The following is a 12290-nucleotide window of genomic DNA, read 5'->3' on the forward strand; positions in this document are numbered from 1 at the left end:
ATGGCGATGGGTTGACACTTGGCAGCGGCTCAGGGCCCAAACGTTTTGGTAAGAGTTCCACGGGTTTCCCCAAAGCCAAGGTCACCGTCGTCTGGGCCAGGAGCCACTGTCATCTCTGGACCCTTGCCCTCTGCCAAGTCGCTCCCCAGGGACCAGAGGCCCAGGCTTGGCCAGGCATGGACGGTCCCCACCTTCCCCCCTTCCTCCCCCAGGACCCGAGGGCTGTGGTCCTTGGCATCCAGATGAGGATCTTCAGAGGAGCAGAAGCCTGACGCTATGACCAGGGTACCAGAGCTGTCAGGCAGCAGCCGCCCAGGGGTCCCTGAGCTCTCGATCGCCGGCTCCCGCGGCCAAAACACCACTTTGTGAAACAGACGAACTGAGCAAGAGCCGCTGGAGCAGCTCAGACCCACAGGGACCCCGGGGCCTTCCACGCCGGACCAGGTGGGCTGTGACCCCGGAAGGACCCTCAGCCAAGAGCGACCCCTCAGACCCCCTTCCCGTCGGCCACCTCGGGGCCTGATGGAGGTGCCGTGGGGGCCCGGCCTCGGACCCCACACTCCCTCCCCTCAGGCTGGACCCACCCCCGTGTTAGAATCACCTCCCGTTCCTCCGCCGCCGCCCACCGAGCACTGCCCGAAGGCACGCTTTTGGGGGTGCGGAGGGTCTTTTCTTCAGGGACAGTGATGGAGCACGGCATCACCCCGAGTGTTAGAGCCTCACGTAAAAGGGAGCGACTCCACAGACCCGTCCCCCACGGCGCCACCGCCTCCCCCACAGAGCAGAGACACGACCGGTCCCGGGACCACCGCGCGCTGACAGGGGCGGGTGTCAGAAACGGGCCTTTCGATAAACACGCGCCCAAATCGGAACGTGAGGAACTGCGTCTCGCTTCATCACCCGACCTCTCAGCACCCTCGGCACGACCCCCGTCCGCTTTCCGTTCCACAGGCGGCGCGAACGTCGGCGTCCCCCCCCCCCGCGTCGGCGTCCCCCCCGCGTTGGCGTCCCCCGCGTCGGCGTCGCCCCCCCCGTCGGCGTCCCCCCCGTCGGCGTCCCCCCCGCGTCGGCGTCCCCCCCCCTCGTCGGCGTCCCCCCCCCCGCATCGGCGTCCCCCCCCCCCCCCCCGCGTCGGCGTCCCCCCCCCCCCGCCCCGCGTCGGCGTCCCCCCGTCGGAGTCTCAGAACCCGCGTCCCGCCGTCCTCAGCGCCTCGTGTCTCAGCTCCCCTGAGCCTCTCGAGGCCCCTCCCCGGGCCTGGCCTCGTCCTCCTCCTCCACGTGCGCACACTCACCTGTTTGCCACCCAAATCAAGCTAGATCTTCGCCTCCACCCGTCCCCTCGGGAGGCCTTTCCTGCACCCGAGGCTTCCAAACGTGCTGTCCGTCTGTCCGTCTCCCCCTGCAGCCCTCACGGTTCCCCCATAACTGAGGCCACAGTACTGCTCAGAAGTGCCGGGGTCAGTGGGGCAGCCAGAGACACCTAGGCCGCCCGAGGCCTCCTCCCACCACCGAGCGACCAGCCTATCCAGACAACGCCATGATCGCACACGACCCGCTGAGCCTCCTGCAGCTTCTCGCTCCGGTTTGCAACCAGACTGGTCCAGGGAAGCACCGTTCGAACGATGAGGGGCCCCCTGGGTTGCCCGTCTCCCCTGAGTCGTCCCAGTGGGGCCTACACTCACCACACTGCTCGGTCCCCAGTGGGATAGCGAGAGGCAACACAGGATGGACTCCCTAGGGTTGCATCCTGCGTGACCCGGGTGGCTCCACCGACCACGGTGAGACCTGCCTTCAATAGCCTCCTGCTCTGCGAAGACCCCCGACTGCATCTCAGCCTCAGAAGGCCTGACACAGAGCTCTGCTCGTCCTGCTGGGGTCCATCCACTGAACCCCAGCAGGAGCCCTGCTAGCTCTTTAAAAAAGGGAGAGAGATTGATTTATAGAAAACCTTTTTACAATTTATTTCCTGTTATGAACCTTTGAAGTATAAAAGTGAGGCTCTAGCTAAATGCAGGGTTCAGTGGTGAAAATCTGACCATGTGAACAAATAAATTAATATTTACAGTCTTTGGCAAAACAAAAGAAGTTTCATCCATCTGTACCAAAAGTTTGTTTAAAAAAAAAAAACATAAATAATTTACAAAAAAAATATGGTACATTCTAAATATTCACATCATCATCCCGTACCACCGAACACACCGACACAGAGACCTGCACGCTCTTCACCACGGGGACATTTAATGGGATCTCCCAACACTCCGTTGTCTTGGGAAGACAGCGCCACTGAAAAATGTAAAAAGTGCAGCACAGCGAGAAGGCAATTAGCCTCAAAGAAGCAACAAATGTAAGTTTATCAGACCGCACGAGCAAGGGAGACAGGTCGCCGGTCCTCTCTCTCCGAGACGGAGGCGTTAGCTCACTGTCAGCCAGAAGGAAGGCTGTCTGCCACATCAGGCCGCCAAGACAAGTCTTCTTCCCGAGCCCCTACGTGGAGTGAGATTAACTAATATTTCCTGCAGAAACATCATGCAACTTGAAGCGAAAAACAAATCAAGCCTGGGAATACTGCTGTATGACTAAGGGGTGCATCAGTTTATCCTTGGCATTCAAAGTCTTTAAAGTCCTACGTACAGCAGATAGAAAATAGTGAAAATATATATATATATATGTGGAATTAAAGTCACTGGCAACAGTATATATTAAGGTTCCATTATAAACTCCTCATTATTGTTTATCCTACCGCATTTTGCAGCATGCTTGATCACGGCCATGTGACATTATAAAGCCTTGTATTTTGACAAGAGATGTTTTGCTATAACTATATATTATATGCTAGTTATATGCTTACTTCTAGAAATTATACTGCATATGCACTACTTGGCATATTTAAATAAGTTACTGGTGAACAGAACTGCATTCTATACTCACTCAATAAATATTAACACAGCATTTATAACTGGAACCTTAACGGAATGTGTTACCAAGTTGGGTAAAAGCAACTTGCCCACAGTGTCAAAGCCTCGACGAGGGATTAGATGTAGAAACGCATTTGCCGACCGCTTCTCCGCTGTCTCTTCCACAGCAGCAGAGATGGGAAGGAGCCCCAGCAAGGATTCTGGGGACCAGACCTCAGAACCAGGGGATACCCGGTCATGATCCCCCCCCAGGTCCACCACGGCTGGAAGGGCCACTGCAGCGATGGCGCCCCCTCTGCTAGACCACAGGCCAGCAGGGCTCTGCCAGGCCCACATCCAGACCCACAGCAGAGCCGTCGCACAAGGATTGTCCTTCTTTGATGAGACTACATCTCTGAGGGCTCCCACTGTGGGACAAGAGAGTCGGGGAGGGGTATTCACTTATTCCCATGGGTATTTCTGATGTTCCAGTTCATTACCTGACATCCCACATATGTGACTGCTGTCTCTTGACTGCTTTCTGATGATGGAATTACTTCAAACTTGAGTCGACCCTTCTTTATAATTTACCTAACAATATTTGGGTGCTCTCACACCCAACTTAAAGCGCTAAAAGTAGTGTGGCAATATTTTTCCTGCTTAATTTATCATAATGGCTTATACACAATATTCCCTTCAACTCCATATACACATAAATACAAAAAGTACTTACATTTCATATGTAAACGTCATTCTTTTTAAACACACAAGAAAAGAAAAAAATGCAATATAATAATGCTCAATTTTCACTCCACATAAAGTCTCATGGATCATCAAACTGCTTTTCCTGTAGTGGGTTGGATGTTCATCTTTCTGTTCCATTATTATTTATCCTCTGAAGGCACTTGGGCTTGGGTGGAGGACAGCAGGTGAAGAATCACTCAGGTTAGGGTCAAGGACAGGAGGTCTGCTAGAGAGAGTAGCTGGAAGCACTGGGATGGACTGAGGTGTCTGGGTAACAGCATCCACAGTACTTTGCTGGAAACACAGCAAGTCTTGCTTAGACATCTGCAAAACACAGTGACAGAATCTGGAGACTGGACCGTGAGTTTTGTTTTGCTTTATTTGTTTAACTATAACCTAAAATATCATTATTTCTATTTTTTAAAGAAGACATCCACAATATGCATGGATGCATGGTGAATGGATGGATGGATGGATGATGGATAGATGGATGGATGGGGATGAATGGGGATGGGTGGATGGGTGGATGGATGGATGGACAGAAGCATAGATGCAATGATGGGTGGATGGATGGATGGATGGATGGATGGATGATGGATGGATGGTGAATAGGTGGATGGATGGATGATGGATAGATGGATGGATGGGTGGATGGGTGGATGGTGATGAATGGATGGATGGATGGATGGATGAATGGACATGGATGGATGAATGGATGGATGGATAAATGGATGGATGAATGCGTGGATGGATGAATGGGTGGATGGATGGATGGATGGATGAATGGATGGATGGATAGATGGATGGATGGATGGATGGGTGTATGGGTGGATGGGTGGATGGCAATGGATGGATGGATGGATGGATGGATAGAACCATAGATGCAATGATGGGTGGATGGATGGATGGATGGATGAATGATGGATGGATGATGGACAGATGGATGGATGGATGATAGATAGATGGATAGATGGATGATGGATGGATGGATGGGTGGATGAATGGATGGATGGATGGATAGATGAATGAATGAATGAATGGATGGATGGTTGGTGAATGGGTGGATGGATGGATGATGGATAGATGGATGGATGGGTGGATGGGTGGATGGTGATGAATGGATGGATGGATGGATGGATAGATGAATGAATGAATGGATGGATGGATGGATGAATGGGTGGATGGATGGATGATGGGTGTATGGGTGGATGGCAATGGATGGATGGATGGATGGATGGATAGAACCATAGATGCAATGATGGGTGGATGGGTGGATGATGGATGGATGGATGATGGATAGATGGATGATGGATGGATGGGTGTATGGGTGGATGGCGATGGATGGGTGGATGGATGGATAGAACCATAGATGCAATGATGGGTGGATGGGTGGATGGATGGACATATGGAAGGAAATGTGAAATGTCTCAAATGAAACCTAACGTAGGGAAGGGAACACTCCACCAGAATCAAGAAGACATATCAACACTCTTGCTGTGTGACTTTTGAGAAGCATCTCTGAGCCTTACCTCAACTATAGAAGATCCATTCATATCTACATGAAAGCACAGGCTTAGACCACATTGGAATCAAGTTCCCTTCCAGCTCTATCATACTTTGACTTGAATAGACTCCTAGAGAGACAGCCAGAGAGACCCCTCCCTCCACCTCCCCCCTCCTTCCTTCCTTCCGTTGTCCCTCCCTCCCTCTCTCCGTCTCTGCCTCTTCCTTCCTTCCTTTCTCTCTATCAGCGGCTGCAATCTAAAGTGCCAAAGGGGCCCAGAAGGTGTAGACGATGCAGGAAGCTATGGGGTAGAGTACAGGGGGTAAGTAAAGCCTGTGAGTAACAAAAGCGTTCGTCCTACTGAAGCCATGCACACGGAATTCAAAACAAACAGGCTGACGAAGTCCGCTCAAGCTGGCCACACCAAACATCTGCCGGGCGGCCGCCAGGTCATTTCCCTGATGTGCAGCTTTCGTCAAATGAAGAGCAAGACGCGCATTCCCTCCCCGTTCTCTGTGACACACAGGGCCCCAGTGACCCTTGTTCTCACACTCACCTCTGCACTCATACTTGAGGTCCGAGAAGTAGACCATCTCTTGAGAGAAGACAAACAGGCCCAGCCGCCCACCCGCGTAGGTTTGGTCATAGATGGGCCCTGAGTCCGCCATGACTTGTTTTCCTTCATGTACTAAGACTCTGAAAACAAAACAAGGAGACGGAAAGAGAAGGTCAAAGCTGTGAGGCACATTCACCAGAGGGCAGGAGGTCAGCTTTCTCCTCACAAGGCTCGCCAAGAGCAACAGCAACACCCAGACCAACCATCCTCCCCATGACTCACTGACAGTCACCCGCCAAGCTCCCAAGCTGCCTCTGCCTTTAAGAGCCAGGAATACTGTAGTGGAGTCAGGAGGCCCTTCCCTCAGCCCAACCCTGGCCTCAACTCCGACCCTACCCTGACCTTAGCTCTAACCCTAACCATGACCCTGACCCTAACTTGACCTTAACACTAACCCTGACCCTGACCCTAACCCTCGCTCCTGGCCTTCACACTGCACTGAAGCCTTGTGCTCAGCTGCTTCTTCAAGAACCGTGCGCTGCCTGACATGTAAGCACAGGCTCCATCCCACGTGCACAGAGGCTCTGAAGCTCCCTGACAGGGGAGGGGCTCACGAGTGGAGAAACAGGGACTCTCCCCGGAAGCAGTCCCTGCAGCCAACCTGCACCGCCCCTTCTCAGATCTGTCTGTTGTCACAGAGGACACACATACTCTCCTGGTGGAGCATCAGACTGGCCCGTGCGCTAAGTCTAAACTCTGCAAAAAGTTTCAATTTAAGTCATCGTGCTTTGATCAAAACTGATTAAAAATGCTGCCATGTCGAGAAGACGGACTTCTGTTGGACTGCTTTGTCAAAGTTTTGTTCGAGATGAGTCTTGGACTCAGCTGTTCACAAATCAGGAATAAGCAGGAACCTGTGCAAAGGAATCACGTGCTAATCCACAAAGACGCGCACTTGAGCTGAACTTTCCCTCCTGTAAGGGAGACGATTACCACCTTCTGGCTTACTACAACAAGTGTGATCTCCTCGTCAATAGCTTTGTTTTGGCTTTTTTCTTTCTTTCTTTATTATTTTTTTTTTAAAGTGATGTGCAGAAGAAGATGCGGGACAGAAAAGAGAAGCATTTAAAGTGGGAAAATCCAGGGAGCAGTACACAGGGCAGAGTCCACTTCAGCTGATTCATCTGGGGACGCCGTGCAGTGGAAAGACATTTCTGAAATGGACAATTTCTGGGCAGAAATGCAGCGGGCAGCGAGCTTCCCTCCCCCTACCTTATGTAGCCCGTCTTAGGCCTGTGGGTCAGATGCCACCGGTAGGCAGTGTAGTCCTTCCAGCCGATATTTTTGGGGTCGTGCCATAGAGTGCGAACCTGAGGGAGAGCATCACTCTGAGAACAACTGGCTCCCTGAGCCTTAAGTGTGGCTTTACAGCACCAAAAGGGAGATAGAACATCCCTGTGATGAGAAGCCCCCGCGCACGGGTGGCCAGGTCTCCCTCTGACAAATCCCACAGCATGAACCTTAGTGTGAGCAAAGCCCACTGACGGGGGCCGTGCTGTTCAGTGTGAGGAGCCACTGGGCTGAGCCCTGGGTCTCTGCTTTCCCAACGCAGGACCAAGACCTTTGGAGCCCTTTTCTCTCCACTTCTATAGGGCACAGACCTATGCTTCACATGCAAGAGGTTCACCAGCCGTGTTTGTAAAAGCACCAGGCACGGCATCTTTAATCAGCAAGAGACTGAAATTATCCGAGCTTCCCAGGGGGCTCAGATGGTAAAGAGTCTGCCTGCAATGCAGGAGACTCTGGTTCGAGCCTTGGCTCAGAAAGATCCTCTGCAGAAATGAATGACACCCACTCCAGTGTTCTTGCCTGGAGAATCCCACGGACAGAGGAGCCTGGTGGGCTGCAGTCCCTGCGGTTGCAAAGGGTCGGACACGATTGAGCAACTCACACTGACTGGCTGAGGTAAGATGAAGGTGAACAGAGCTGGGGGTGTTTTGTGAGGGCTGGGACTGCTCTCCCGATGGCTTGCAGCAGCCGCCCGCCGGGAGGAGCTGTGTGCTCACCTGTCCCTCCGTGTTGCCCGTGTGCCACAGGGCGTTCCTCAGGTGCTCGCCCGTCCCCGTGGTGGAGTTCACCACCTTGAGGGACACCCCCGAGTAGCCGTAGGCCCGGGTGGGCTGGTCTTCCCAGTAGGTCTGCGTCACCTGTTTCCACATCACCACGTAGAAGCGGCTGCTGGACTGGTAGCCAAAGACGAAGCCAGCATAGTCATCGTCGCGGTCTGTGTTGACGTAGAATGTGCCGCTGAAGTCGACAGACCCGAACTCGTCGAAACCTGGAGGCCGCAGGGAACATCGTCGTCAGAAACAGCCTTCTAGGACAGTCCTGGAGGCCCGGGGACCGATGGACACAGGCGGAGAGGGCTCTTCCCTTCCATCCAACTGGAGCCCTGTTCCTGGGCGATTAGGGCACTGAGGGAACTTAATCTTTCTAAAGTTACGGTATGGCTTCACTGCCTTAGGTAATAAACACAGAGTCCGTAACATAAAACGGCCTGCTGAATATGAGATCTCAGAGCCTGGAGAGGCAAAGACGCCCTTACCCAAGCTCTTCCATCACAGATGCTTAGGAAGACGGTTTGCAAACCAAGGGAGGGTGGGAGCTACCAGAGAGACCCACTGCTCCGTCCCCTCGGTCTCAAAGGGCAAGCTTGCGTGCTCTGCAGCACCCACGCTGAGGCTCACCAACAGCGATGCCAGGGTCGGAGTTGGCTGTCTGCACCAGCTCTTTGCCTTGATGGCGAATGACCCAGTTGGGGTCAATCTGAGTGGTGCCCTTGGGGTCCAGGTGAACCATCTGGAAGTTCCGGAAGTCTGTCTCGCTGATGGCGTTGTTCTCAGGACACACGTCGTCAATGTCAGGGACACTGTCATTGTCGAAGTCATCTTTACAAGCGTCCCCACGCCCATCGCCTGTCGCCAAGGAAAAGCAGAGAGAAAAGAAAGTAAGGGCTCGCCGTCTGCCTCTCTGTGTCTGAGAAGACTTAGTACATGAGTCTCTGAAACTCTGAGGCCAAGGGCTCGGCAGCGTGTTCTGGACCAGCGCCTGTAATTGCTGACATTTTGCCCCAACACTCTGAGGAGGGGTCTGGACTCTCTTCTCAAAAGGTCACTCTGATAACACTGCAGTGAAGCTTGCCATATGTGAGCTCCCGTGACAGCCATTTCTTCTCATCCTGGACTTGAAATTGGGGTACAAAACCTGAACCTTGCCAGGGGAAATCAAGCTGAATTTCCAACTTTTCCTTCTGATTGTCTTCAGAACCTTTGCTACTACCTCAGTTGCCCCTGCCTGCAATCTACTCGGCATTGAGGGCAGAACTCTCTGATGAAAAATGGTCTCCCTGGGGAGAAATGGACTTCCGCTTTTGGAGGGCATCCTGTCAGTTTTCCCGGGGGTAGGGCTGGGGGCCGCGGACCAGCCTGGCTAATGGAGAGATGCCCGCTGAGACCTCATGGGTATGCATCCATGCTAACGGTGACAAGCCAGGCGACCACTCCCTACATCACCCTGTCGGAGCGCCTGCCGCTTTAGAGGGAGAAAAGACACCGAGCTCAGCCGCGTTTCCGGCACGTCCCTCACACGGCCCCTCAGTTCTGCTCAGAGGCGCACGGCCCCTCAACTCCCCTCAGAGGAAACAGCCCCTCAGCTCCCCCAGAGGCATGGGGTCCCTCAGCTCCCTCAGAGGCACAGGGTCCCTCAGCTCCCTCAGAGGCAGAAGGTCCCTCAGCTCCCCTCAGAGGAAACAGCCCCTCAGCTCCCCCCAGAGGCACGGGGTCCCTCAGCTCCCCTCAGAGGAAACAGCCCCTCAGCTCCCCCAGAGGCATGGGGTCCCTCAGCTCCCCCCAGAGGCAGAGGGTCCCTCAGCTCCCTCAGAGGCATGGGATCCCTGAGCTCCCCGCAGAGGCACAGGATCCCTCAGCTCCCCTCAGAGGAAACAGCCCCTTAGCTCCCCCGAGAGGCACACAGTCTGCTCTCTGGGTGACAGGCCCGTGCTCTAGCTGGCAGGAGTGTCCACAGCCCCGAAGATGTCCCTGAGCACCAGTCTCGCCTCCACCTCAGCCACCCCCGGCACCAGCCAAGCCCTCCCTCAGGCCCAGCTGTGGGGACAGAAGCCATCAGTCCTCCTGTCAAGAGTGAGCTCTGAGCTGCTGGCGGCTGGGTGTCCTTGGAGCTGCCCTTCAGCCAGCGAGTCTCCGTGCGCCTCTGGGTCAGTGGGCTCCACCCCCTGCCCCCACCTCCCGTCTCGCCCAGGGCAGCTGCGCGTCCTCCACCAGCGCTCGGGTCAGCCTCCAGCAGACGCCAGAGGGTCCTCTGCTGCGCCCCTGCTGCGTCACCTGAGACCCTGAGCCACCCTGGGCTCCACGCCCTCCAGATCCTCTCCCCAGGGACCACTAGGGCCGAAGAGCTCTTTCTATCCAACACCTCAGTTCCCTGCGGCCCCACTGCTCCTGCGGGGCACCTACCGTCAGAGTCCTCCTGGTCGGGGTTGGCGACCAGCCGGCAGTTGTCCCTGTCATCAGGGACCCCATCGTTGTCATCGTCTGAGTCACAGGCGTCACCCCGGCCGTCGCGGTCGTGGTCGGCCTGGTTGGCGTTGGGGATGTAGGGGCAGTTGTCCTGGTTGTTCTGGTGGCCATCTTCATCGATGTCCTCATTGTCGTCACACTGGTCTCCCACGAGGTCATTGTCCACGTCGGTCTGGGAGGCAGAGTTCGGGGACAGTGGCACTGAGCCTCCGCCCAGCGAAACAGATGCCGGGCTGAAGTTGCTGAGCGCATGCATCCTGGCCCGAGCCATGACCACAGAGAGGAGATGGCCTCCTGAGACGACCCGCCAACATCAGAACGGGGACTGGGGTCCAGGCGTCTCTGCACCTAACCCACCCCCTACAGGGGCTTGCTTTCCTTAAGGGGGACTGGAAAGCATTAGCTGCCATGCAATCGAGTCCTTTCTGACAATGTCTTTTCTCCAGCGTGTTCTGTGAACTACATCAGCACGTGCTATTCCCACTGTGGCTTCCAGAGGCCAACCTGGAAAAGCAGCCAACTCCACTGTCTGCATCAGGGAAACACCGAGCTGATCAGGAGACTTGCTCCCACACAGAGCAGGGCAGAGGCACCTACTGTCTGGCTGGGGGCCACCGCGATACGGTCATGCCCAGGCTCGAGTTCAGTCAGCGTTTTCAGTTAAAACGACTGAGCAGCCTGCGCTGTCGCATCCTGGCAGAGCGCGCGGAACGCCGCCAGGCCACACAGTCTGTGATGAGCCCTCGACCTCCGCTCCTCGCGACGCCTGGCCGGTCCCCCATCCCTTACCTGGTCGGGGTTGTGCACCAGGGGGCAGTTGTCGCAGTGATCACCCACACCGTCCCCGTCCGTGTCCCGCTGGTCGGTGTTGTAGACGTAGGGACAGTTGTCTCGCTCATTGAAGACATCTGTGGGATGCAGGGAGAACAGAGCACACGGGGTTTAGAGAAGGTCACTGCTTTCCTTACTGCATTAGACAGCGCACAGCCAAACTTCCGTTTAATAAAAGAGAAATCTAAGAAGTCAGAAAATGTGAAGATTATTAGATTCACGGCAGATTCCCCATTAAAAGGAAAGAAACACAAGCTGGAATCAAGATTGCCGGGAGAAATATCAATAACCTCAGATATGCAGATGACACCACCCTTGTGGCAGAAAGTGAAGAAGAGCTAAAAAGCCTCTTGATGAAAGTGAAAGAGGAGAGTGAAGAAGTTGGCTTAAAGCTCAACATTCAGAAAACGAAGATCATGGCATCCGGTCCCAACGGTTCATCGGAAATAGATGAGGAAACAGTGGAAACAATGTCAGACTTTATTTTGGGGGCTGCAAATTCACTGCAGATGGTGACTGCAGCCATGAAATTAAAAGACGCTTACTCCTTGGAAGAAAAGTTATGACCAACCTAGATAGTATATTCAAAAGCAGAGACATTACTTTGCCGACTAAGGTCCATCTAGTCAAGGCTATGGTTTTTCCTGTGGTCATGTATGGACGTGAGAGTTGGACTGTGAAGAAAGCTGAGCGCCGAAGAATTGATGCTTTTGAACTGTGGTGTTGGAGGAGACTCTTGAGAGTTCCTTGGACTGCAAGGAGATCCAACCAGTCCACTCTGAAGGAGCTCAGCCCTGGGATTTCTTTGGAAGGAATGATGCTAAAGCTGAAGCTCCAGTACTTTGGCCACCTCATGCAAAGAGTTGACTCATTGGAAAAGACTTTGATGCTGGGAGGGATTGGGGGCAGGAGGAGAAGGGGACGACCGAGGATGAGATGGCTGGATGGCATCACGGACTCAATGGACGTGAGTCTGAGTGAACTCCGGGAGATGGTGATGAACAGGGAGGCCTGGCGTGCTGCGATTTATGGGGTCGCAAAGAGTCGGACACGACTGAGCGACAGAACTGAACTGAACTGAACCCTTAGTTTAAAGCAGAACTGATGCTTGGAGGTCTCTGGATGGTGAGGCACACTGAGGGTCAGCACGCAAGTCACTGCAGAGTAAA

General features: G+C 54.1%; 1 protein-coding gene across 2 annotated transcripts in view; it reads right to left on the bottom strand.

Moving 5' to 3' along the window:
* Positions 1 to 1936: 1936 nt before the first annotated feature.
* Positions 1937 to 12290, bottom strand: part of THBS2 (thrombospondin 2) — a 28585-nt gene continuing 18231 nt past the window's right edge. The window contains exons 16-22 of one of the 2 annotated variants that reach the window (XM_027972683.3): positions 11080 to 11198; positions 10228 to 10462; positions 8446 to 8673; positions 7765 to 8036; positions 6971 to 7068; positions 5699 to 5838; positions 1937 to 3962 (exon numbers count right to left, since the gene is read on the bottom strand). In XM_027972683.3, coding sequence (XP_027828484.1) covers positions 3955 to 3962; positions 5699 to 5838; positions 6971 to 7068; positions 7765 to 8036; positions 8446 to 8673; positions 10228 to 10462; positions 11080 to 11198 — 1100 coding nt within the window. In that variant the 3' untranslated portion in view covers positions 1937 to 3954. Of the gene's footprint in view, positions 5839 to 6970; positions 7069 to 7764; positions 8037 to 8445; positions 8674 to 10227; positions 10463 to 11079; positions 11199 to 12290 lie in introns of both variants that reach the window. The other variant, XM_060419354.1, reaches the window with a different exon arrangement.

Source organism: Ovis aries, chromosome 8, assembly GCF_016772045.2.
Source record: "Ovis aries strain OAR_USU_Benz2616 breed Rambouillet chromosome 8, ARS-UI_Ramb_v3.0, whole genome shotgun sequence".
Lineage (NCBI taxonomy): Eukaryota > Metazoa > Chordata > Mammalia > Artiodactyla > Bovidae > Ovis > Ovis aries.